The 25,930-nt window shown below is 42.0% G+C and overlaps 1 protein-coding gene across 1 annotated transcript in view; it reads right to left on the bottom strand.

Annotated features, from left to right (window-relative positions):
* Window positions 1-1,398: 1,398 nt before the first annotated feature.
* Window positions 1,399-25,930, bottom strand: part of LOC115325396 — a 104,189-nt gene continuing 79,657 nt past the window's right edge. Inside the window, exons 5-8 of the mRNA XM_040221460.2 lie at window positions 19,034-19,150; window positions 16,882-16,968; window positions 10,658-10,805; window positions 1,399-8,402 (exon numbers count right to left, since the gene is read on the bottom strand). Of these exons, the coding sequence (XP_040077394.1) occupies window positions 8,335-8,402; window positions 10,658-10,805; window positions 16,882-16,968; window positions 19,034-19,150 (420 nt within the window). The 3' untranslated portion in view covers window positions 1,399-8,334. The remainder of the gene's footprint in view (window positions 8,403-10,657; window positions 10,806-16,881; window positions 16,969-19,033; window positions 19,151-25,930) is intronic.

Below are 25,930 nucleotides of genomic sequence, written 5' to 3'. Positions count from 1 at the left end.
TGTTATCTCCTTGTTTCCCGAGGCAGCGGTGACTCTCGCCGGTGAAAAAGCGGTGAATCTCCGACAGACGCAGGAAAGGTAAAGCAGCCATCGCTTTGACTAGCAGACGTAAAGCAGACGGCGTTAACTGCGCCAACCCGCCGACGCCGTTAAAGAGTGAGGAGTCTCGCCGCACACGAAAGGAGGGAAAAAGTATTTGGGAGGGAACTTGCGGACACTAACACGTTCACCTCTCGGTTCTTAGCAAACAAACCTCGGCGCCTCGGGACACCTCGCCATTGAGTCTTTCGACTCCTCCCCTTGATGCGCGTCTGCTAGTTGTTAGACAAAAACAACGTACGTCTCGAGTTATTTCGTCTGCCCTCTCTGAAAGGCGAAAGTCGCAGCGAAAGTAAGGCAGACGCAGACGACGTTGCTAGCAGACGACGTTGCAAAAGAGCAGACGACGCTCAGATAGGGGGTCGCGATCAGCCAATCAGGGCTCGGCGTTTTGACGTCACCGCTACTTCCTTTCTTAAGCGCAGAAGACGAAAATAAGCCCACTTGCGAGGCCTATAAAACGCGCGACAATAACTTCTCCAAAGTATGTTGAACCTCGTTAAAAATGTGGTGCACCAATATTCGTGCTTCGCCAAAATAATTACTATGAACTATTCTGTCTCCCTAAAAGCGAAGAACAAAAAATCATTGTCTTTTCTTGCGTGCGCTTACTTTTAATTTTAGAAAGTAAAGGTTATAGAAGTCCTGGATACCCATCAACTCACTCGATCATCGTCTTCCAAGTGGAGTGACGTCATGAGGGCACGACGGGATTTACCATTGGGTTGTGTCTTCAGATCCCCCAGCGCTCCGTCCGTAATTTTTAGTTTTTCAGTCTGGTTCGGCTACACAACGGAGCACTGCACCCGCCCTCAAAGGTCGGAACGCTCGACAAGGGACATGCTGCAACGATATTTGTGAGAGTCAACATGTTACAGGTGCCTTTTTTTTTAAGCAGATGGTGGGACGTTGCGCCAGGAAACAACTGAGACGATTAGTGACACTCCGAGGACTTTTTGGCGAAGGGACCACGCAGTATCCCATCCGTCCATGTTGCGATACGAAGACCAAAAGAAACGAAGCCTCAACGCCACAAAGGCGGTTGCTGTGCTTGGAATTTCGAGAAACAAATGTGAGCAATGAAACCTTTTGTGATTTATGTCGAACATACAGTAGCCCCAGGTCAGCAACGCCGGTGGAGTGTTAGTAGTGATCAGTGCTTACCTTACTTGGGGCTCTCTGGCAGAACCGCGAACTCAGCTCTGCTACTGCGCTTGGAGGTCGTGGTCTTTATTGAGTACTGAACCCTACGTCCGATCAAGAGGCACGCATGCAGGGAAAGAAAATTTAATGCTCCTGGAACTTTAACAAACAAACATTTTATTTCAAGAACGTTTTTGGTCCGTTGCAACACCTGTACGTTGATTAGTGAATTACAATACCTGTTACACAGGAAGCATATAATGGACATATCAGCAAGTAAAAAACAATGTGTGGAGGTAGCTAAATCTTTCAGAGCACCAGGTACACTATGCTCAAAAAGACACTGTGTAAAAACGAAGTACAAAAACACTTTTTGATTTTATGTGTTAACCAGGCAAAATGTGAGCTAATTATTGAGGCTCAAATTGAGGCAAAATGTGACGCAACATAAAAAGACAGTAATACAACACTCGCAGAAAGTTGGGATTACAAGATTTGGATGTAATGCAATATGAAAGTTGTGATGCAAACTAATTCGAAAATGGTTGTTTTGTAGAAATGCGTACTCTTAAGCAGTTTTAACCGTGCCCAAAACAAGAAATACTGTATTACTTGGAAGACAATATCGTGACACCAGCCGCAACGTTATTATACAATACACCCATTCACGGTGTGGGTTCGTAGATTTCTTGAGTGTAACTCTTAGTAGCCATTCATTGGGTCCACCAGATCTTTGAAAGTGTTCCTTGCGTACAAAACAAAAAAACAAACAAAAAAAAAAAAAACCTGACAGCAATTCAAGCGAAAGTTTAGTGCTTTTTTTTTTTTTTTTCATTATAAAATTCAATTTCGTCAAAACCTCCCCTGCCCCCCCCCCCCCCCCCCCTTTCCCCAAATATTGTGGACCCTGGAAGTAGGAACGTCTAAGGAGAAACACTCGCGTGTCAAGGGGAGGTTATTGCCCCGAGAGCTTCAAAATCTCAAAGCGCAGCTAGCATCTCATTATCGCTTCGCAGGCAATCTGCTTACGGTATCAGCCGATAACCAGGCCAAAGAACACATCACGAAGCAAGAAGCGGAATCTTAAATGTCCACGCCCTGCGTTTGTTTAGTTGCCAGTGACGATAGACATAATTACCATTTTTTTAGACCACCTGAGACTGGGTGGAAGCAACACGACGACGTTGAGACGTCGTCGTGTTGCTTCCACCCAGTCTCAGGTGGTCTAAAAAAATGGTAAACTTACACCAGCTCGCCTGCGCCCTAACTGTTTTTCAGACATAATTAGTTTAGTCAGAAACAGATGTAATGATGTCGTTTTTCAAGTTAAGGTCTCAAGGAAGTAATGTCTGGTGGAAAAACAAACTTATCGAAACTTTAACAGAGCATTAAGTGTTGCCTTTCAATACACGCATGGTGTTTGACCACTATAAAATTGTATTTAATGTGACCTGACATTCTACGGCGTGCCAAGGAAATGAAATAAATTTGAGTGGAGTGGACTACCTGGTAAGAATTCTACAACCGGGTTATTTTTACAAATCAGCTTGGTCACGACGCTCTTCCATAGATATATTATCATTCTCGAAGGCTCCCTTGTCCCATCCCTATTTCTATTGTATTTCTTTTCCAACGCCGCCTCTCGCTGACGCTACGGTCCTTTTAAGCCATTCAAGTACTTCCTCTTTCTGGGACTGTCTTAGTCAGTTTGCTAACGCAACGACTACAATTAGCGCAGCTAAGTGCTTTCTTATCTCCGATGTCAGACATTATACCCATAAAACATTTGCTGACTGAGGGTGAAACACGACTACCCTGCCGACTTTATAGATTTGGTTGGCTGTTAGGAGAGCACACGTAAAGGCCATGTTTGGCATGAATCTGCCAGTCATCTGGTGGGTTCATGGCTTCATTATCAGGTACTTGGCCGGTCACTATCTATAGTCGTTGACACGTTAAAAGTAAGGTTGAAGCTTCTGTCACTTCTTTCCACACTTTTTGAAACGAGCGTTCGAGATGAGAAGACCTCCTCTCCAGCGTTCACTCTGCTAAAGTGGAAAGAGGTGAGATGAGCTTCCACTTCGCTCTTAACCTGTCACCGGGTGTGAGGGTATAAGCGTCTGGCGTAAGCACGCGAGAAACAGGCCATACATCATCTCGCACAAATAAAGGCCAAAAATTCTGGTCGACATTATTCAGAAGGCGGGGAGGGGTGCGGGGGTGCCATCTGCATTGGGAACACCCGTATATTTACGTATAACTGTTACCTTCTGCCAGTACTTGACCAACAAAAGCGAGGTGCTAGAATGTTAACATACTTTCCTTACTTCCAACAATCTCGTACCCTTTTTGATAGACTCCGCATTTTTTCACGTCATGATATAAAAACCATAAAATTGCTTGCATAATGGTTAATATACTAAAGTCAAACAATCCACTTCCAGCTAGTATCTTAAATCGGAGTGCTCGACTAAACAAATCCAACACATCCGGTCACTTCAATCTGCCGAGGTGTTATAATGTATACGGTGATTGACTGATATTTTTGTGCGGAACTAAAATCTGGAATAGTAACATAATCTAACAATTTTAAAAATTCACTAAAACACCACATATTTTTTCGAAAGGATGCGACCCCGTTTCTCTTAAGCCGCACACCTAATAAATAGACTATTGTTTGCTTGTTTTGACAGCATGTCGGAATAATTATCATTGCATTAGTGACGTTGTTTGCTAATATGTGGTAGCTTCTGTGTCTACATCGGTTATTTTGTTTTATGTCTTTGCATTTTTAACACTCACTGTTTTAATGCATTAATAAAAATGGGCCCAAGCTAGCCAAACTAGCTAAGGGCGCAGATGGTTTGTTCAGTAAATCCGCACTGTTGATGATGAAAATAAAACCCATTTTCAATTTGAATTTTGAATTTCGAAATTGGAGCCTTAGGAATCTTTTTTTAGGTGGTCCTCACGTCCCCAAACTAATCAATCTCATTTGCTTATTCTGTATTTAAGGTTTCTTGCTTTTGATTCAGTAGAAAACTCCGAAAGGTAATCTCTGAGCTGGTCTTTTGAATATCCGGGAAAACCGGAAACAATACCGAACGGGTTTTTCTTTTAATTTTTGTGTCTTTGAATAAAACAAGCGTCAAGCCTCCCGGGAGAAGATGTATATCTAGAGCTTTATATTGCATTTACTGAGACCAGAGTCCCAATTAAACTATCCCTGAGGTTGCGTTATTATTCTAGAAAAACGCCTCTTCTCTCGGTTCCGTTTTTATCAGCATTTTTTAGATATTTGGTTCACGGGCGTGTTCGCTTTAAATTGGACAACCTTGTGACACATAACCTGACTCCTTCAACTTAATCATAAAAAAAAACCGATTTTGCGTCTGACACTGCAACTTGACACCGAAAAAAACCTGAAACTTTATTATTTTTGTATTGCGCAGGGGGGGGGGGGGGGGCAAACCTAACCTAAAAAAAAATCGAAAACACGAAACTCTACTTACATTGCATGCACTGTGCCTTTCGATTACCTTAGAGATAATTTTGCTCTAAAGTGAAAGCCACCTCATAGAGCCAGATCCAGTTGGAAATAAGAGCCACAAAATAAATTTTAACAAATTGTCGTAAAGACCAAAATCCTTCATAAACGCTGTTTATAATGCTTTGGTGCTACGTGGAGGCACTTTTTGCGTCATGTATTGCATTGGGAAGGCAAATACAATTAACAAATAAAAATAATAATTTCGAAATATAAATTTAAATTGACGGATAAAATAATTTTAATAAGTTTAAAAACAACTAGCATAATGTATTAAAATGAAGTTGTTTAATAAAAACAGCTGCCAACAAAACACTTAGCTGTGGCACCGTATATAAAAATAGTTCTAAAATTAAACTCCCGTAAACAAACACGGGAAGACTAAACCCATGAAACCTCCATTGAACGTATTTAAGAGCGGAATTGCAGACATCTACGTAACGCGTTACTGGTAACGAGTTACTTCTTCAGTAACTTTTTTTCAGAGAAGGAACGAGTAACGTACTTATTTACCTCTAAGGCCAAGTAGCGAGTAACGCTATTTCGTTACTTTTGAAAAGTAACGTGTTCACCAACGTTTAAACGGCCTCATTTTAATTCTAACCTGAGTAAGCGTCTATTGCGACAGAGGCAGATGGGCAACCCGAGAAACAACTCAACAGCATGACAGTGTACCAGCGTTTATGGCTGAACTCGTTGGCCGGACTCTGCAGCTGAGAATGTCCTTCACCCAGAGAACACAATCGGGTTCGTTGGTTGGACCATCTACAATTGTGTACACACCGAATGTAAACCTGGAGGTTGCCATCGCGGGAAGACACAATACTTCGAGAGGCAGCTACTGCTTAACTGCAACGACTTCTGGTAAGAAAACGAAAAAACCACGAAACAAAAGCAGTCGCGTACTTGGTCGTGAAAGTAACGATAATAGTAACTTCTCACGTTTGACGTAGAGTAACGCGCTGCTTTTGAGAATTGGTAACGAGTAACGCATTTAGCTACTTTTTGAGTGAGTAACACGTAACGGTATTTAGTTACTTTTTTTGCAACATGTGCATTCCTTCTCTATTGTCGTGAACGCGTTCATAGATTTAAATCTACGCGTAATTTAAGCAGTCATAACGATGCCGTCATTCCGAAACGCCTAAAAAACACGCTCATGATGACCACCAATGGTTTAAAGTAACACTTAGCTGCGATATTTATAATAAACAATAGCGGCATCATTTTATGTGAGAGAATAATGGGAAGTCGTCGTCTCTCTGAGTGTTAAATTGTGATCGCATGTTTTGCAAGAAATAATTTGATTCCTTTTTTTTGTATTATTTCATGGTATGTGGACGTAATACATCGAATAGAAATAAGGAGGGACGTTTTATTGCTTATGGTATTTTCATGCAAAGAGTGAACTGTCCCCTGTTTGTCAAAGTGTCTTGTCTTAATGATAACCCCTTTTCTTCAGCTATGATGTCAAAATACTGTCGAAGTATACTGAAATGAAAATTGAAATATAATTTTATGCGTTAATAAATAAGTAAAACATCAACCATGTCTGATAATAGCAATCGCACGTTTGTCTTAGCAACGAATTGCTATAATTTTTGTTCCAAATGGCCGATTTCAGAGAGCATTCGAAGAGCAGCCATCGGAAATCGCGATGCATCTCGAGAGATTCGGCACCTCCAGCGCGTTCGAGACATCACATTTCCCTTCACCGGCAAGGCTATAAAGAGAGGCTGGCGTGTGGGCGTTCAAGATGCTTCAGACTTTCCTCTCCCCGCAGAGCTTGACTATGCACGGGAGAGGTGGGAAACCAGGTTGAGATGGAAAGAAGGTTCGTCCAAGTTGGACAAGGAGTACAAGCACGCTTTTCGCAAACGTACTTCCATGGAGCAGCGCGCTGCTTTCATAGGAAGGGGGGCGTAACAACATGTGTGGTAGCTTTGGGGAGATGCAGCAGATGCAATTTGGTACTCGGTTTATTCGTGTTAAATAAAGCTTCAGAATCTTTTTTGACCATAAAGAATGTGTCTATGTCGTCTTGCCAGAACATGGTTGACGTTTAGACAATAAAATAGATGCGACAATTTCGTTTCAGTGCACCCTTCAGCACAATGTCTATTAGTTATTCACGTGCCTCTCGTACAAGACAGTTGTTCAGGTTTCCCAGCTCTCCTGGGTTATATCGAGCCCCTGAAACCAGAATAAGTCCCTTTTGAAGTGGAGTGATTACCTCGCTGCAAAGGTGCACATATATTGGTGCCATCTGGTGGTTGCTTTTAGCTCGGGTGTTGGACCAGCCATGCTCAGGAGAATTGAAGAACATCACGCTATATTTAGGCGATCAGTTCACAAACAATGCGGTCATATTTTAGACGATACAAAAATCCTCATTATTTTAAGGACGTGAGTATTTGGCCGGCAGCCGATACGACAACCTGGGGAAAATATTGCCTTCCCTTAGAATCCACCCATTATTCGTTCTTTTCTTTAATATATCTGATTTAAAGTTTAAAATTCATACAAGTTGGGTTCAATTCTTTATGATTTTAACACCGTTGTAAATTTCCATCCACCAATATCATAGCTTTTTCATAGTAAGGCGGTTTGTTGCAACCCAAGGTTTGCAATGGCTTTTTGATGGTTTTGCGGTTTTAAAAGGCAAATGTTTAGAATACATGACAATGTAAGTGTCCAAAACAAGTTATGAAACGTCTAAAGCATGTTCTAAAATAGTGATCGTCTTGGGTCCATTTTAGGCAGTTATCATTAAAACTAAAAATACTGCGCTTATATTATTTGGCGCGGCGGAATTAGCGCCTTAACAATGTGGATAAAGAAAGTAAGATTAACTGGGAACCTACCTGGCGCATGGCTACCGTATTAGATTCTGCAAGTGGTACGTTGTCGCGTCGCAATGGAAAAAAAAAACTATGAGCAAGTTTAGGTTGCGTGTTCTGCCGCAACTTAAAATTCGAAAATCTTCTAAAATGTGTAGCTTGAGTATAGAGAACAAACTTTCAATAATATCTGAAATGCAGCGACGAGATTTTGCGGCAAGTGAAAAATGCTTCTCAGTAGAGCTAAGTAAAGGTAAAATTCAAAATAATGCATGAACACTTATAAGAACATGACAGTGACAAGGCACGGAAATTTCGGCAGTAAAATGATTCTACTAACATGTCGATCACGTAGTTTAGTAACAACCCAGTGCAGAAATCACTGACTTTGTGACGAGTGAGAAAATTATTGATAAAGGTGTATAGTGAGGAGGGTGATTTTTAAAACAAACCAGTAACAACGTTTATACTCGACCTAGACCGATCAACCAAATAATTAAGTCACTAAACTTCACCGCTTAATAGGCACAAAATTCAAAGTCGGCTCAAAGCCCTAATGATTGATTTCGACGAGATTTTTCCATCACCGTCTAACGACGTGCACGCGTCCGTCAGAGATGAAATCTTATTGACAATAGCGCACCAGGCCGCTCTACTCAGGTCATTATATAAAGTGGCCGGCAGGAGGTCAACGTCCAAGGTGAATCAGACATTATCTTGAATGGTGGTTAAAGGGGCAGCTTCGTCTTCCCTTGGCTCCCTAAATTGGGCCACTGTTCAGGAAAACAAAAAGTGATTAATGACTCACAGAATCTACTTATATGACAAACTTCACCGCGCTTCGTGATTATAGACTTTTAATTCGATAGATTTTATGGTCTCAATTCTGTTTCGCGATGCTTCGTATATACGCAGAGGTTCATACAAATAAACCTTAAGAGCAATCAGCACTAGCACCTTAGACTTTGTTTCATTTAGATTTGTTGCATCTGAATTTCTTTGTTTTTTTGGAAAGGAGGAAACGTCATAGGAGCCCGCGAACACTATTGTGTACAATGCGGCTTTAATTACTTTTAAAATGATTCATTGAGAGCAGGCTGTATTCTGTCTAGAATTTATCCAGGGGCCTGAATTAGGTATAGCGTTCTCGAATACTAATTTAATGAAACACTTAGGCAATCCAACTTACCCCACAAAATAGAGTAAATCTGGCCACTGTGACATAAAAAAATGCACTTAATTTTACGTGGTAGACGTATGTTCCGGTATAGCCAGCGGAGGGCATGCTATTATGTTCGCGATCTCTGCCTTGTGATTGGTTCTCCGGCGTTTTTATTGGCTAATAAAGCACGCTCATTAGCTGAGCAGCGAAAATAAGATATGCAGTCCAGGCCATGCCCTGCTTTCCTTATGCAGTGTCTATTGTTACTTCCTCTTTCTCAGAAGGGTCTTCAGCATGAGCCTTTTATTAATGAGAAGAATATGCACTCACTATCACTCAGTGACCATCGCGCCGCGAAAGAGACTGAAAACATAGGGTCGTTTCTTTTAATTTTTGTGTTTAAATGCTACGAACCCGAGATAGGGGTATGAGAGGAGGGGGATAGAACAGGCCAATTTCAGCGGTAACTTGAGAATTGTTAAAAGCTAAGCGACCTTTTACTTGGTTAGTTTTTCGGTTGCCGGTTCTCGCATAAAACTGTCAAGTGAATTTGAATAAAGTATGGTACAATGGAGGTTATTACAACAATGCACATTAGGTAAGAAAGGTTTTATTTTTAAATTGGTCTAGGCGGAAAAAAAATTATATTTTATTTTCTATTGCAAAACTAACGTTTTAGTCGAAAAGCAGCACGGACTATGTATTACATTCAATAACTCATAAGATCACTTATTACAAAACGTAGCGTTATGAGACATATTTGGACGGATTGCCTGTACTAACGCTGTTAAGGAAACATATTCTGCTCCACCATGCTGTAATTTGATAAGCGGCTCCTCTGCACTCATAATAATGACTGCCATTTCGTCGAGCAACCTGCTTCACAAACACGCACTTGTCACAGGAAAGCATCGAGTTGCGAGTTTAAAATATAGGCTAGCGCTCCGCTTCAGAATGCCTAACAGAAATAGTCCCGTGTCAAAATATGTTGATCTATCGCGTAGATTGTAAGTCATTTCGCTTAAAAATCGCGTAAATCAAACAGCTTCAACGTGCTTTCACAATCAAAGCGGAGCAACTGCCATTCTTAAAGCGAATGACGTTTTTTGTCTTATTTTCATCCTACAGGTTGTTCCCATGAGAAGCCAAATATGCGGAACAGGTGCCGGCTCCTTGCGTTACCACCAAGGTACATGGGTGGCAGAAACTTTCTTTAGGCCAGAATTAGGCCGCTTTTCTTTAGAAGTATGTCGGCACGTTCGTATATTCAAAGAAGGCATATGAACGTCTACTTCATCTGATATAATGCGAGCGTACCTGTTAAGTGAATGAGACCTTCTGGCAAAGTTAAAACAAAGTTTCACATTCTTTTCGCTCTTAAAAAGGCACTAAAGAAGATTCATCTATCGTCTGTTCTTGGTCATGATCGATTCTATGTCCCCTAAGCATCCTAAAATATAAAAAAAAAATTAAAACTACGCCACGCCGAATGCCTTATTAGAAAAGTGATAAAAAAGGGCCGGATACACCACTTTTTGAGATCAACTTCTCGCATTTTAAGAAGAATTAAATTCAAATGTTATCCAATGTTACTTCGTCGAAAAGTTAGCAGCACATGCTGATCTGCAATTCTTTAAACATTTAAACTGTCTATAGTTATTCCGCAACTTTACACGCGACAGAGTAACGCTTCTGCATTTAGAAACTGGTATTTGTCTTCTGTTTCGTTTTTTCCTAAGTTGTGCTGGCTAAATAAACGTGTGTTCGTGTGCCAGATGTAGTTCAATTATTAAAACATGCTATTGTTCCGAGCTAGCGTCACACGGTGCACAAATAGGACGCAATTGTATTAAGAAAGCCACTCACACTTTTCTTTCACTCCCTTGCCAAAGTCGCGTTTAAACACGCACATTGAGATGCCAATTGTTAGTCGTGTCAGAAGGGCTATGACGCCACACCCCAGAACAGCGTGGCGAAGGATGTTCCATGCTTCCATTGGTCGCTCTCTGTAGATCTGCAACAAGTAAGAAAATTGCATTCGCGATAATTTGCCTCTATAAAATAACTCATATTCCTGCAACTGCCGCACGTTGATAAAGAATTACTAAATCGGCTCTAGCAAGCATAACGTTTTGATTTCATGGAAGCTCAATGCCTGACATTCATGCAGGCCCTGTAAAGGTGTTTGAAAAAGGGTGTGCGAGTATGATGAAAAACTTGATTACCCCACCAAAAGAGTAATTTGATCTTGAAATTAAGTTATAGCTCAACAAAGACAACAAGCGCAAGCTTATAGCTTTGGCAGTTTTACCTGCATTGCAAGAGGTTTCGGCCAAAGTGGGCCCTTGTGCAAAAAGCTAGAACTTTGGGCCTTTGCTTCGGTACATTTTAAGAAACGATGTTTGGAGCAAGAACCTCGCGTCAACTATTTCCTACCTTGATTGCGCGCGTGTAATCTGTCTTTTCATAAATGTTTGAATGTCGTAAAAAAAGATTACAAAAAAAAATGAATATGTCAATTCGAAAAGCAAAACCTCGAGAATCATTCACACCATATGTTCGCGAATATTCTTCAAACAAGAAAGCTTTTGAAGAAAAAGTAGAGTGACCGAATTGGGTGATGTTAGTTCCAATTCCTCGTGGCATGCAGAATTAAAGCTCTTTCTACGCTAAGATAACAAAAAAGCATGTTGATGAATGAAAGAGAACCAAAATTTCCGGGAGCATTTACGCCATCTCGTAAGGTTTGTCGCAGCGACAGAATCATCTGGGCACGATTCTGAATATTTTCGCGCCATTTTCGCCTCCGCTCTCGATTCCACCCCCCTGTTAGATTCGCGCTCCGTCTACGACGAGTCTCCTCAGCGCTCCGTGACTGAAGATTGCGTTCTTCGGGCACTCTACAAACTTCCCAAGTTCTAACCATACAACTTGCGAGTTCGTATACTCGGGTGGTCGAGGGCATCCGTCATTCTCACCTGTCAAGGTGAGAACGACGTCTCTCTCGAAAAACGTGGCCTCAGACACTCGTTCGTTGCTCTTCGACGGATTCTCCTACTGAACGCGCACGCACGAAGCACCGGCAGTTTTCGCTCAGGACGACCACGCTATTTTTCGGGCATGTTCCCACTATAGCCGACTTCGATTTTCGTCTACCGATCATTGTTAAATGTCACCCAACCTGGCCACAATGCCGCACTAAATGGGCGGGGAGAAATTGATCGTGTGAACGAGAAAGGCGAAATTACGAATAAAGAACGATCGAAAACAAGACGGGATCAAGTCGATTTCCAGAAATTCCAATAAGGAGTACGCGGCGTGGCTCGGAAACCTTATTTAATAGACCCTTTTCAAAAATCCTAAAAGGCCACGCGCGCCGCGCGACGAAGAATGGGAGTCCCTGGCACGCCCCTCCCAATGCCTCTCTTTCTGCTACCGCGTGGCATACGCGAGCAGGCGCAGGTTACCGCGGCAACAACGTTTTAGCAGCCGAGTAGGACGAGCCCGTTTGGAGTTTAGCAGCAGGAGAAGCAGAACAAGTTTTCGATATACGGAGAAGAAAATAATCCATATTAACAACAAAACAAAAAAAAAAACCAAAATCGTACCACAACAAACAAATAATAAAGAAAAATTGAAGAAAAGGCCATACACAAGCGTCACATACAAACAATATATGTACAGCTAATGTTCGCAATCCTCTACAAAAAACAACAGTTCCTAAAAACGTACGGTTAGCAAAAATAAATAAAAAATCGCGTACACACAGCCGTTTTTTGCATCAAACAAAACGTCCGCTTTTAATAAGACGAAATATACGCTTTAAAATAAAACGCTTTCATAAAGAAAACTAGAAACGTAGTCATCTATACGCAACGTCTGACAAAATCACAGGAAGTGCATCACTAATAATTTACTTCCCATACTTTAGACATGAATATTATTAGCACGTAAATAAATAATTAATAAGGTTAGAAACTATCTGATTGACTAATAAGTATAATAGTGTGGGCTCGAGTTATGATTCATCTTTCCGAAAGGCGCGTGTTGATGCGGTGAGGGTATTCGGAAAGCTTCGCCATCTCAAACAAAAAGAAAATATGGTCAGAAGACGAAAAGCGTGAACTGTGCAGTAGGTTATGGTCATACATTGTCTCAGCGGTGATTAGTTTATATTGGGCAAAACGTAGAGTTGTATGAACCTGGTTGAGCCATATAGCGCTCATCTGCAATGTAACGAAGCATTTTAAGTAACTCAAGCTTTTCAATGTACGTTTAAGTAGTTTTCTCCTAATTATTATGGCAGTAGTTGATATAGGACTGATATAGTGAGCATTAAATTTGTAACTTAACATTAACTGGGAAAACAGAATGACAGAGGGACAGGCTTCAACCACTTTAAACAGCTTCTTTACGAGATAATCTATATGGTCATTCCACAAAAGATGCTCAGAAAAAATTATTCCGAGCGCTTTTATAACTTTTTACTAATTCAGTTGGTGGCGAACTTAATCTAATATTATTGTCAGTAGCAACAGCCTTGCTTTTAGGTCGAAAGATATAGCTTTTGTTTTCTAAATGTTGATTTTAAGGCCATTGTTGTTGGACCATGTGAGAAACTGCCTAAGGACATTATTTGCGTCGCCTATTAATTTTCAACACAGGTTTCAGCAAGACAGGTCTGTACCGTCAGCTTATATCATATATTTTATTTCATACTTGATGTTGACGATTTCATTATTATGTATATGAAATAACATTGGCTTGAGAATACTACCTTGCGGGACACCACATCGTACCTTAAGAAAAGGCGATGTATGACCATCGACACCAACAGAATGCGTACGTTACTCAAATTAAGATTGTAAAAGTTTTAGAGCCACGGACACCGTTGCAGTATAGTTTATCTAAGAAAGTTTCGTTGTTGATGAAATCAAATGCATTACTAAACTCTATAAATATACCAAGGTTAAACAATCGACGTTTTGTTTATCAAAATAATTTATTGTGCTGAAGTGGCGCAGTATGTGTAGACCTCCCTTTCGGAAAACAAAGTGGCATTCAGATATCATAGAATGCTTATTAAAGAATTTAGACGTGTTAAAAAATGGTTTCAAGCGCAATGGAAAATATTGGAAATATGAATATAGGTCTATATTTTGTCAGTAGATGTCTATCTCCACCTTCAAAGGGACACTGACAGGGTATTGATGCTCGCCGAGATTTTTAGTTATACATGACATATGAAAGCCCCATTACAAAGAACAGAATTCGCGGAACAAAATTCGGTCACTTTCCACTCGAAAACCGCCGATCGAGAACTGGTCGATTTGAGTGGCAACTCACCCTGATCTCCGTAATCACGGGCCGTTTTCTAAGGTTTAGACACGACCACCAAGTTTAGTCAAAGGTGTAGGTCAACGAAGGCACAATCACAATATTAAAGAAAGAAAATGAATACACATATTTTTTGTGGCCTCTAAAAAGCTACAAATGCGTTTTTTGGGAAGGAAAAAGTATCACACAACCACGTAACTTCTGCTACCTCTCTCCTCCTCTATATTTCTTCTTCCTCCCCAGTTCAGTTTAGGCCTTGGTTTCAAGCTGTTCCGTTTTTCTTTTTTTTACTTTATTAGAAATATAAGTGTCGCTGTATCAAAATATTTATTGGGTTCTCCTAACACCATAATGAATCGCCTGGCGAAAAATAAAAACAAACAAACATTTTGCTTGGTGTCAGTGTAACTTCAAATATCACAGACACCTTATATATATATATATATATATATGTGCAGAGAAATGTTATTCCCGATGACGAAAAAAGATGAAAATGTGCACCAAGAAAGGCGCGTTGTTATTAAGACAAATTTCACATGCCTAAATTCTAAGTCATCTCTGTCGCGGCTTCTACTGTTGCTAAGACCCGAAAATGTGTTCTGTCCTTCGTGTTCATCAGTCAGATTTAGAAGAAAAAATGTCTAGTACACTGTATGTTCAATAAATTTAGAAGCATTTGAATTATGTGGTGGCGGGTTAAAGTTTACAAAAGTTTTGTTGAAGTGATGTGCTAGTAACGACTCTGACAAATTTATGCCATCAACAAAGCTGTTCGCCTACATCTTTACGCTGCCTACTGCGGCGTAAAACGTCACTTATAGATTTTCAAACTCTTTCTGGTCTTTTTTTTAGAATTTATATTAAAGAACCTTGTATAATACTCTTTCTTAGCCTTCGGTAACTCAGATGTCAGGAGGTTCCGATATTGCTTGAATATCTACACATTAGCGGAATTTCTCATCGATAAAAAGAACCTATGCAAACGATCCCTTTTCAGCTTTATTAGGTGCAGAGGTGTTATCCAGGCCTTCCGATTTTTTTAGCAACTGTTTTTGCTTCCCAGGGACAATTTGAGTTCTAAGCTTTGCTAAAGACGTCAATAAATGCGTTGTGCACCTCGTCTACACATATTTTAGAACAAACTTGGCCCCAGTCAGTGCTGGAGATCACTGTTCTGAATTTTTCTAAATTACGCTGGGATATATCCTGGAAGACCTATGAAACTTTAGCCGAGTTTTTTTACGGCAGCGCTTTACCCACATAATACAAATATGAGGATGTGATCATAATGTCACTAGTCACTGACCCAGCGTCATGAAGATATCCACAAACATTTGTGATAAAAAGGTCAGGGGCGCTTGAGAGGCAAATATATATTCTAGTGCGAGACTGGATCACATTCATGAAAGTATTTAACCTTAGGGTGTTGTTTACTTGCGACGAAAGAGTCAGGTGTTGCAGGGTATTTACAGTGAAATGTCCTTTTAGGGAAAGGGATAATTTATATACTGATATCAAGTGAAAATATTTATCTAAAAACAAACAAAATTTATTGAAATACGCCGATGGCGGCTTATACACTACAGAAAAAATTAGATTGTTACTACTCACTTTTAGTGTTTCGCAGTCATCCGTCATTTCAGTATACGTTTCCAGACGTTTGCATTAGATGTCTTGCGAAACGTAAATAGAAACCCCTCACCCGCGTTTATGATACTGATTAAAATAAGAATTATTATACCCTTGTAAGACATACATATCATCGTCATCATGATACGATGTTTCAATGAACGAAACAATATTAAACCGGGATTGAAAATGAGAAGCTAATGTATCTTACGCATCTATTTTATTTTTGAGAGAGCGCACATTGAGATTGAAGGCTGATAGACTGTTCCCAGTTTCTAAACATACCATTACCTATGATGGCAAAATAAAGTCGTGATACCTCTTTGCAATGTAGTAGAACACTAGCTTACATCAGTTCCGGGCAAATTTTGGCAAGATCACCTTTATTCTCAAGCTGAATTTACTGGGAACTGTAAGTTTTTCTTGCGAAGATTTCTCTACTTGTAACCCACACAGGTTTCTAGAGAAATTAGTGCTTCCTGCCAATAGCTCGGCCAAGCAAACGTCTAAACGCTGAAAATAAATGTTCATATGCAAGAACTGACAGCCGGTGACAAGCGAAGATCAACGAAAGTGATACGTATTTTCTTCTTTTTTTTTTCAGGTACAGCATTGCGTTTACGACGATGTTAGTTCTCCCAGAGAAAAATGTTGGTGCACAATGACGAACTTCAACGTCGAAGTGCGCTATCGGCTCCCCGATAAGATCGCCGATCTGGGTCAAGACGGCTCAGAGATTTTCATTGTCCCATTTTTCAAGCCCATTAATCTTGGAGTTTGCATAGCTTCGCTTGCCTCACGATGGTTATCCTTCGACTAAGCTCTTTTTATTCAATATTCAGCGTGCTCCAAAATGTAAGGAACAGCATTCGTAAGCTTTCAGCTTGTACGGAGTTTCACGGCGTGAATAAAAAATTGATGTTCCATAAAATCTCGAAAAAACACGTATAATTAAAAACTATCTATATTCATATGTTTTGTATTGTTTTCTCATTTTTCTTTACTCATCACTTGTCGGAAGTCGGCAAAGATCGATTACCTTCGTTTAATATAATATTCCAGGAAAACAAGTCTTTCATTAGAAAACTCGCACAAAAAGTTATTTTCAACATTCTTAAACTTACCGAAACAATTCTCCAGACGTTGTAGACAGCGTTGGGCCACAGCAAAGACATAAATATCCAAAAATATTTGTCACTCTCGAGATATATCTGTAAAATAAAAGTACATAGTCATCTATCTTCTTGCCCTGCAATAAGTTCTAAACTGACTAAAAACCAAACTGCTAGTTTCACACGGAAAATAAGCTTCACTAAGCGGACATATCACGCGTGCCCACAAGAAAATTTGATATATAGAAGCAAAGCTTTTAAAAGAAAATAGCCGTCTCTGCCTTGTGGTCGAAGTGAAATTAAGCCACTTGAGATACTGTAAATAAAGTAATAGCGATTTTGTAATTTAATACTGCTGCCAATCATCAAGAAACTGCTTTATGGTGCATTTGTATTATTAAAATACACAAAAAGATTTTCATTCTAATTTTACAAAGTTAGCTTCACGTACTTTGAACTTACAGTCCACTAGACCAGATGCTGTGGAATTAAACAAAAATGAAAAATGTTTTCTGGCGGCGAATTTCGTAGAATCAATCATGTAATGATTTCAGCACTCTCCATTTGGTATCCAGGATCACGATCATCAAAAATACTTTAATATGGCGCGGGAAGTGTACATCCGAGCGCTTTCAATAGAGTGCTGAAACTCCTCCCTTCCGGAACGATCAGTGCAAGCAGAAAATCTCATAGGAACTGTGACGTAATCGCCAAGGCTCTCGTGCTTCGGCATATTTACCATCCTTCCCAATTTCTCCCTAAGAGAAGGAGAACTTAGATCAGAAATCCTATCAACAATTATTATTTTGGAGGCCTCAATATGACAGGCGCTGTTTGTTGGTTCTGCGTCCTTATTCTGGGGGTCATAATGAAGCTAATAATAGAAGCTGCCTTATCCACTCTAAAAGGAAAATTTTTTCGCAAAGCTTTAAACGATATGCGCCGGTAAAAAGAAGAGGGACACAAGATTATGCGATACTTTGCACTAAATATGCATTTAAAAAAAAAAGTATATTTAGACACCCAATGAAGTTGCATGCGTAGAAATTCGAACTGCTCATCGGACAGGTGAACTGACAGTGCACTTGCACATTTGCTGTCCCCCAGCAATCTAATATCGTATGATCCAAACATTTCTCGCGATAATTTGCTCCTGAACGGCCCAGGAATTTTTTGTGTGTTTTATCGAGAACCAGGGTGGCGGGGCCATCGATCGCAATCAATAGCCAAGTTGCCGGAGCGGGACGATTTAAGTGGCACATTCTGTGTTTCTTTCGCAGAAGCTGTGCGTCAGAGGTGGGTTTCCATTGCGAATTTCAAGACGCATGCTGATCTTGGCAAAATAAAAGAAAATGCGTAACATTTTTAAAACCAGAATGTGCCGTAGAATTAGGCAACCGAAGGTGGGCTTTTGATACCCAAAAAAGGAGCTTGATCACCCAGTTGACCATTTACTCCTCGTATTACGATGACCATAAGCGAGTATCAAACATGGCACAACGATAATTGTGAAGGCGCAGATTGTTTCTTTTTAGATCTAAACAGATCTCCGACCTCATCATTCTCCAAACTCTCGTCCAAGATTGTAGTGATTCGCTCTCCAAAGTGTCGTGAGCAAAAGTATACGCGCCGGATTTCTCCGAGTGCAAGAAATATTATAAGATTAAATATGCACCAGGCAGCGTGAGCCTATACAAGTAACAAAGTTAAAACAGGGTCTCTTCAAGTGCCCTCCCGCTGGAGACAATGCTTTGTTTGTTTGTTTTTTCTCGGATGAGTTATATATGTTGTCTACAGCATAATGCACTGAGAGCTTTGCTATATATACCACGGGGCTGTCTTGACATTTTATATCTGGGCACGTTCTCTTAGGTTCAGAAAAAAAAATCGAAGTACAAACTGGTTCACAACTACATCTCAATCAGACTTTCCTTCCCTACGCAGCATCCAGCCAAAGATCATTTCTCGGTTGCGGTCTTCTTTTCAGAGTGAGATAATGAGATGCACTGCCGTGATATAACTTGCAACAAACCACTCTCGCTAGGTGAAATCGCCGATTAACGTTAGGTTGTTTGGATTAATTGTGACCCAACATCGCTGTCCCAACAACGGCCGACCGCTGCATAAAAGTTTTAAGATAGTTGCATGCTGAATGTCTGCTTACAGCCTTGAAGCCGGCGACGGCCCAAGCGATAAGAATGAGGAGTCCAACGACGATGACGATGATGTCGACCTCGTTCCACATCATGCCCTCGTCCATCACAAGGATAATCATGCTCACCTACCCGAGGAATGGTAAAACAGGATGTACAAGATTTCACTCCAGCTGTAAAACTTTATGTTCACTGACAGTTCAAGAAACGCAGGGGGTTCCGCATCACATATGATTGTGACATGAATCAATAAGAACCCCCAAAAAATAATCACAAAACAGGATGCGTCAACATGATGGGCCAGGTCCTGCTCTTCTTTAGCTGTCGGTCGCTATAGAAGCACCACACCAAACCTAAAGTCGTTGGCGCCAAGGAAACTTTTGCCGTCATTCAATCGTTGCTCTGGACAATATCATTCAGTGCTCTATGACAGTGGTTCTCCAATGGGGGTCCGCAAAGGCATTCTAGGGATCCGAGAAGCCCTGCCTCATCAGTCGAGCCCGGCAATAAAAGTTGTATTTTCTTAGATTGAGAGGAAACGTTCGAATTTTCCAGTGAGTTTTCACGTGTATATGTAAATAAAGCGAGTCTACTTCATACTAGCCCTTAGTTACATCCAGTTATTAAATCACTATCATAATTTACCTACACTTTTTTCTCCCCCTCGCCACGACTGGGCTCCTGCATCATCTCCGACGATCCACAAGAGGTGCGCGAAACATCAATGGTTGAGAACCACTGCTCTATAAGATCGCATCAATACTCATGCCGTTTTAATTAGATAACGAAAATCAAGCAAATAAGGAAACATTTTTTGAAGTGGATTTTAGCTGGGTTGCTTTTTTCTTCGGAGCTTTCCAGGCGTAGCTTCATTTCTGTTGAAAAGTAGAAGGATATATACATGATGATTGAAAACATGAGACTGTGGTTTGAAGAACAGAACATCGTGAAGTAGAAAGAAAAATGGACAGACAACGTCTCAAACTCAGCAAAAACCTTTATCTCCTCTACGTTTTATATACACCTCTCCCGGACGTCGAACGTCGCCACCACCAGAACGGTTGATCACTGAACTACCAACAATACACCGGAATGACAATACACCGAACCGCAAACAATACATAAAAAAAGAAGCGTTATACAAACAGAAACACAAGGTCGTCACCACCGCACCCGGAAGGACTTTGACGCGGACAAAGTAACACCAGCACTTGGAAACACAAAAAGATCGTCTCTAACTTACCCCCCTTTCCCCTGGAATCACACACTCGCCAACAATGCCCCCCATTAGTAGTTTAGTGATCAACCATTGTGGTGGTGGCGACGTTTGACGTCCGGGGGCGTAGGTGTAGAGGCAATAAAGTTTTTAGCTGAGTTTGAGACGTTGTCTGTCCCTTTTTTTCTTTCTACTTCACGAGTTCCCGCTTTTCAAATCACAGTCTCCGGTTTTCAATCATCATGTAAAACTTACACCAGCTCGCCTGCACTTGAACCGTTTTTTTCATAGAAGGATATATGTTTTGATTCCGAATATACCGGACCCAAGTTTCATGGAGACAAAAAAAGACCAGGCACCTTTATCTTTCCAGTACTTAAAATTGTTTAAATTAGTTCAATCAGACAATCGTTTCGGAGACAAGAACATTAACTTTACGGATTTCTCGGCTAAATTTAGAAAATATAAGGACGTCACAGAAGGACAGGTCAAGTAAAGTCATTGTATGTGCAGAACCCCTGTCGCAAAAGCCCCGTGTCATTAGCCCGAATCCCGGACAAAAGCTCACCGGACAAAAGCTCATCGGACAGAAGCTCACCGGACAAAAGCTCACCGGACAAAAGCTCACCCATTTTTTAACAGACCCGGACAAATGCTCACCAGGAGAAAATTTCATGTTGGTCTTATAGAGAAACGAAGTTTAGAGAAAAAGGCGATGAGTCTCCTTTTGGCGAATTCGGCCACCGCGAAGCGGCGTGTACGGATAAGTCGGGTGAGTTAAATTTTTGTAGTGAGCCGCCGCAGACTGCCGCCACAAAGCAGCGGGAGCGCAGAGGGGGTTTGGGTTAACACGCGCACCAGTGATACACGCGCGAAGTACAAACGCCTTTTTTGAATAGCGGTCCCTTTCCGATAAACGGCATATCTCTAAACTGAGGCTCTGCTTTCTCTAAAACGTGCTTCAATAAAACGTGCCCGTTCTCTAAAACATGTTTCGACAAAATAGCATTCGATCAACCGTAGTAAACCCTTGCGTGGGATGGGGTACAATTTCAACTAAAAATGGTGCAATGTACATCGCATCCGCATTTAATTTCAGCCCGTGTTTCGCCCGGGTAGCGAAAAAAAAATGAGGTGAGCTTTTGTCCGGGTCTGTGGAAAAGACGGGTGAGCTTTTGTCCGGTGAGCTTTTGTCCGGTGAGCTTCTGTCCGGTGAGCTTTTGTCCGGTGAGCTTTTGTCCGGTTACCCATTAGCCCCGCGTCTAGAAAGCCCCGCGGTCAATGGCCCCGTTTCATATTCCCCACGTGCCAAAAGCCCCGTCCCATATTGCCCGAATCAGGTCGGATCAATGACGGTGTTTCGTCCGTCATTGTTGCGCGTCTTCAAACCTTGCACAGTGACCCCGTGTCATTTTCCCTCGGTGTGGAAAGAAGACAGAAAGGAACAATAATATTAGGATAACAGACCAGGAAACCCCCTTGGGGAATGACGAAGTAGACAATTGCAGGAGTTTGCAGTTCTTTCGAGGCTGATGGTATTTAAGGCCACATTGGCCAGCAGTGGGCTCACTTGCCAAGATGGAAGTGGTTAAGACGCAGAACGGAAAGAATGCCCTCTACTTAGACGGGTACAAGTACTGTTTTCAACGTCGTAACAAAAATGGAACTGTTGTCTGGCGCTGTGACAGGTATCGCGCCATGAATTGCGGATTGACAGTGCTGACCGAAAGAAGGACGCGTGCTTCAGAATCCAGGTAAGCTGTTGCTCACTTCATCACGTGCTTTTCGATAATAGCTGCGTATTATGACGTTGTAACCAGTGCAGATGATGATATTTCATGCCTCTTTTAATTTGAAGGGGAGCACACACATGCGCCGAACGACGTGAGCGTTAACAGCGCACGTCTGAAGTGTACCTTGAAGGAAAGGGCCATCGCTGAACCCCACGCTGCTGCCCCAGAGATGTATTCCCAGCATGTGAGGAGCTTGGTGGGAAAGGCGATTGATGTCGATCTAAGAATCATACAGCGAAAGAGTGTTCATAGTTAAGTGTAATATTTCTGAACCAACCTTTTTTCTCCCTCTCTCTCTCTCTGTTTTTTGTCAGGTCGAGGAAGACGTCTTGGCTCAGCTTTCGACCTTTGAGAGAGTGCGCAGTACGATCTACCGAGCTAAAAGACAGAACCAACCTACACTGCCCAAGACTACAGCTGACGTAAACTTAGCTGGAACATGCACTGAAACCTTGGACAGAAGATAGCTTCTTCTTTTTGACGTGTCAACCAGTGCTGGTCGCATCGTCTGTTTTAGCACAAGCGACGCACTCACAGAGTTTTTTGAGGCGAGCGAGGTTTTTGTCGATGGAACCTTCTTTTCGTGTCCATCTTTGTTTTATCAAATGTTGACCATAAGCGTCGTGAAAGAGCGGTGTAGCTTCAATGTCGCTTATTTTTTGCTACCCGGCAAATCCCGTGACGTTTACGTACAGGCCTTCGAACATTTTAGGACAGCTCTAACTGACCTTAACCCTTCCGTTTCGTTCGACCTTGTCCGAACGGACTTCAAACTGGCGCTGATTCAGGCCATCCTCTTCGTTTTTCCTGGCGCCCGTCACTGACGCTGCCACTTCCACTTTTCCCAGGCAATCTGGCGGAAAGTTCAGGAGCTTGGACTCTCGAAGGCCTATCGCTTGGACACCTCCGTGGCCGGCTTCGTGAGAAAGATGATCAGTCTCGCTTTTGTCCCCCCGAACTTCATGCGAGTAGCTTGGGGCAACCTGAAACTTACGGCGCCTACGGACGCGCAAATTCCACTTTTGATTCTTTATTTTGAGGACATTTGGATGATGGGTAACTTCAACATTCAGCAATGGAACTAGCATCAGAATTGTGGCGCCCGTACAAACAACCTGAAGGAGGCCTGGCACAGGTGAGCCTCCAGTATTTGTTCTAAAACCAATTCCATTGCTGCCTGTATAAATATAACCAAAGAAATCATTTAATAATTGTAGGAAAATAAACAACATGGTTGGAAAACCTCATCCGAACCTGTTCGCCTTGGTGGATCTTCTAAAGAAGGATGAGGCCACGAGTCGAGCATCCCTGCTGCAGCTGTCCAATGGCGGACAAGCTCGTAAGCGACTAAAGAAGTGGAACGAGAAGGACGACGCCATCCAGGAGCTGGAGGACGACTTGCGGGACGGCGCCCTAAACTTCAACGAGTTTCTTCAGAAGATCCAACGCTACTGCGGCATCTAAGCGTACCAACTCTGCTGCTATGCAAATGTTGTGAATATGTTTTGTGAATAAAAGAGTTTCATGAAAGGCTAACAGCCATTTTGAAGCGTTATTAGATATAGGATTAAGCAAAGTGCATCAAGGGGCCGGCCAGGGATCCAGCTACGTTTACGCTATATAGGCGAATATAGAACTACGTTACAAAGACGGGTAGAAAGGGTTGAAAAACTTCGAGGGCAAGAAAAAAAACACGGGAAAAACCTGGGATGTTGAGGACACGGGGCTGTTAACACGGGGGAATTGAGTCATGGGCTTCTGAAACAGGGGCTTTTGCAAGCAGGGAAGAAAAAACGGGGCGCTTGCCGCGGGGCTAACAGGGAATTGTAGTAGACCGTTTTTCTCCTCCGCTACGGTATCCCTGAAGAAAACGACGCGGCTGCGCAAGCGCGCCGCCAGCCTTATCTCTATAGTTCAATGTCTTGTGGCGGATTACGGAGCGCTATCCCGGTGCTTAGAGGGCTGCGGAAACGGTCTACTACTATTCCCCAATGACACCGGGCTTTTGACATCGTGGGCTTTCGTGCACCACCCAGAACGCTAGTTTAACTGAATGTACTTAACTTCGGGTGATGTAACGTTACGTGACGTCGTGTCACGTGACGCAGTGACCTGACGTCACTGTTTCACCTGACCTGTGTGTCAAGTTCTGGCATCGTGATGCACCACGACGTCAGCTGATATCAATTTCCCCGCGAAATTACACGGAAAAATGCATGGACAATTAAATGGACGGACAAATTACTGAAATTTCGGGGTTGCGTGAGAAAATATAGCTATAATTAAAACTCTAGATATAGGTATAAGTATTTTTATAATTGCAACTAGAATGATAATTATGACTATGATTATTCAAAGCTAACGGCTTCTTTCGTTGATTCATAAATTTTGAGTATATATACGAGAGTGACTACAAATATTTACATAAACGTTTCCAACTTTATTTGGTCGTAATTTATGGCACAGGCAGAGCCTTTGCTGATTCAAAAATGATGTGCCTCATCTTCACTATCACTCCTGCTTCTGACAGAATCATTTCATGGGCACGCTCGAGTTTGTCACCTGTCATGGATGTGAACGAGTTTGTCACCTGTCATGGATGTGAACGATCGCCCGGCTCCTTCATGGCCTACAACTGCGACCATTATATTCACTCAGACACACATCGCAAGAAAACACTCTTTCTTAACTCTGCACAAAGTGTTCGATAAATATCGGCACTAAACACACACACACACAAAGAGTGATCACTGCACGCTACTTTTTTCTGCAAAACACCAAGTTTCATTCAATTGTTTCTCGCAGCGCAGTCGGAACTGAACTGGTGATATACGGCACGTTCCCAGCTGCACAGCATCCAATGGAGACAGCATTGTTGTACGAAAAGCGCTAATAAAACGGAGTGGCCAGCTGAAGTTTAAAAAAAAAAAAAAACCGTGAGCAAACATTTTTTTAATCATCCTCATAACTTGTTTCTATTTTTTTTTTTTTTTTTTCAAAATTTCTGGGACATTAGTATGAACGGAGCTTGACGTAACGGCCTTCATAACCCCATTTTACGTTCCGTTCCTAGGCCGCGAGAGGCGTCGTAATGATGTTTCAATGGGTCCTCCATTTCTCTTGTACCTTTCCGTGGCTCGGAATTTTCTTATAAATAAACTGCTTCATGCGACATAAAATGATAACAAGAACGCTAAAATTATTAAAAAATAAAAGAGAGAGAGAGAGAAGACAGATCTCGGAAATTATAAAAAAAAGTTGTATTCGTTACCTTTATACGTAAAATACACAAAACACCATTCAATTAGCGTATGGGCTAACTAAACCCTAACGTCACGCCACCGCCGTGGGGCTGCTGTCTACACTACGCCTCCGCAGACGCTCTTGAATTGGGCTTCTGCGCAAGAGCAGTGTCCACCCCTAGTGTGGCCGAAGGCGGGCTAGTTTGTAAGCCGCGACTTGGTGTACAATCACCGTCAGCCAATGAAACGGTTGGTAGAGCGTGTCTCGAGCATTTTAGTATCGCTTAACAGCCAATGGGATGGCGGCTGTCGTCGACGCCGAGAGCGGGTTGGTCCGCTTCTTTTGCAGGGGTTGAAGTGACGTCAGAACGCCGAGCTCTGACTGACTCCGATTAAAGAAATAGTGGGTAGACCCATAGCCTCGTCTATACGGAGGAAGCCTGGCACGTCGCGAAAAAAAGTGGCCGCCGAAAGTAGGAGAGGAAGGGCGGGGAATCGGGAGCGGAGGGAATCTTGTCTGCTAGCGCCACGCAAGAGCGAGCGGCCAAACGCAGAAACAGTCCTTTTTTTTCCTCTTTTCTTTCGGAATCGCGAAGAAGAGAAACTCAACGTCAACCCTTTCCCTTCGCCGTCCCTGCGTCCGGATGTTCGCGCCTC

This window comes from Ixodes scapularis, unplaced genomic scaffold (assembly GCF_016920785.2).
Source record: "Ixodes scapularis isolate PalLabHiFi unplaced genomic scaffold, ASM1692078v2 PGA_scaffold1__304_contigs__length_218370807, whole genome shotgun sequence".
Lineage (NCBI taxonomy): Eukaryota > Metazoa > Arthropoda > Arachnida > Ixodida > Ixodidae > Ixodes > Ixodes scapularis.
This window is presented reverse-complemented; position numbering and strand designations above follow the sequence as displayed.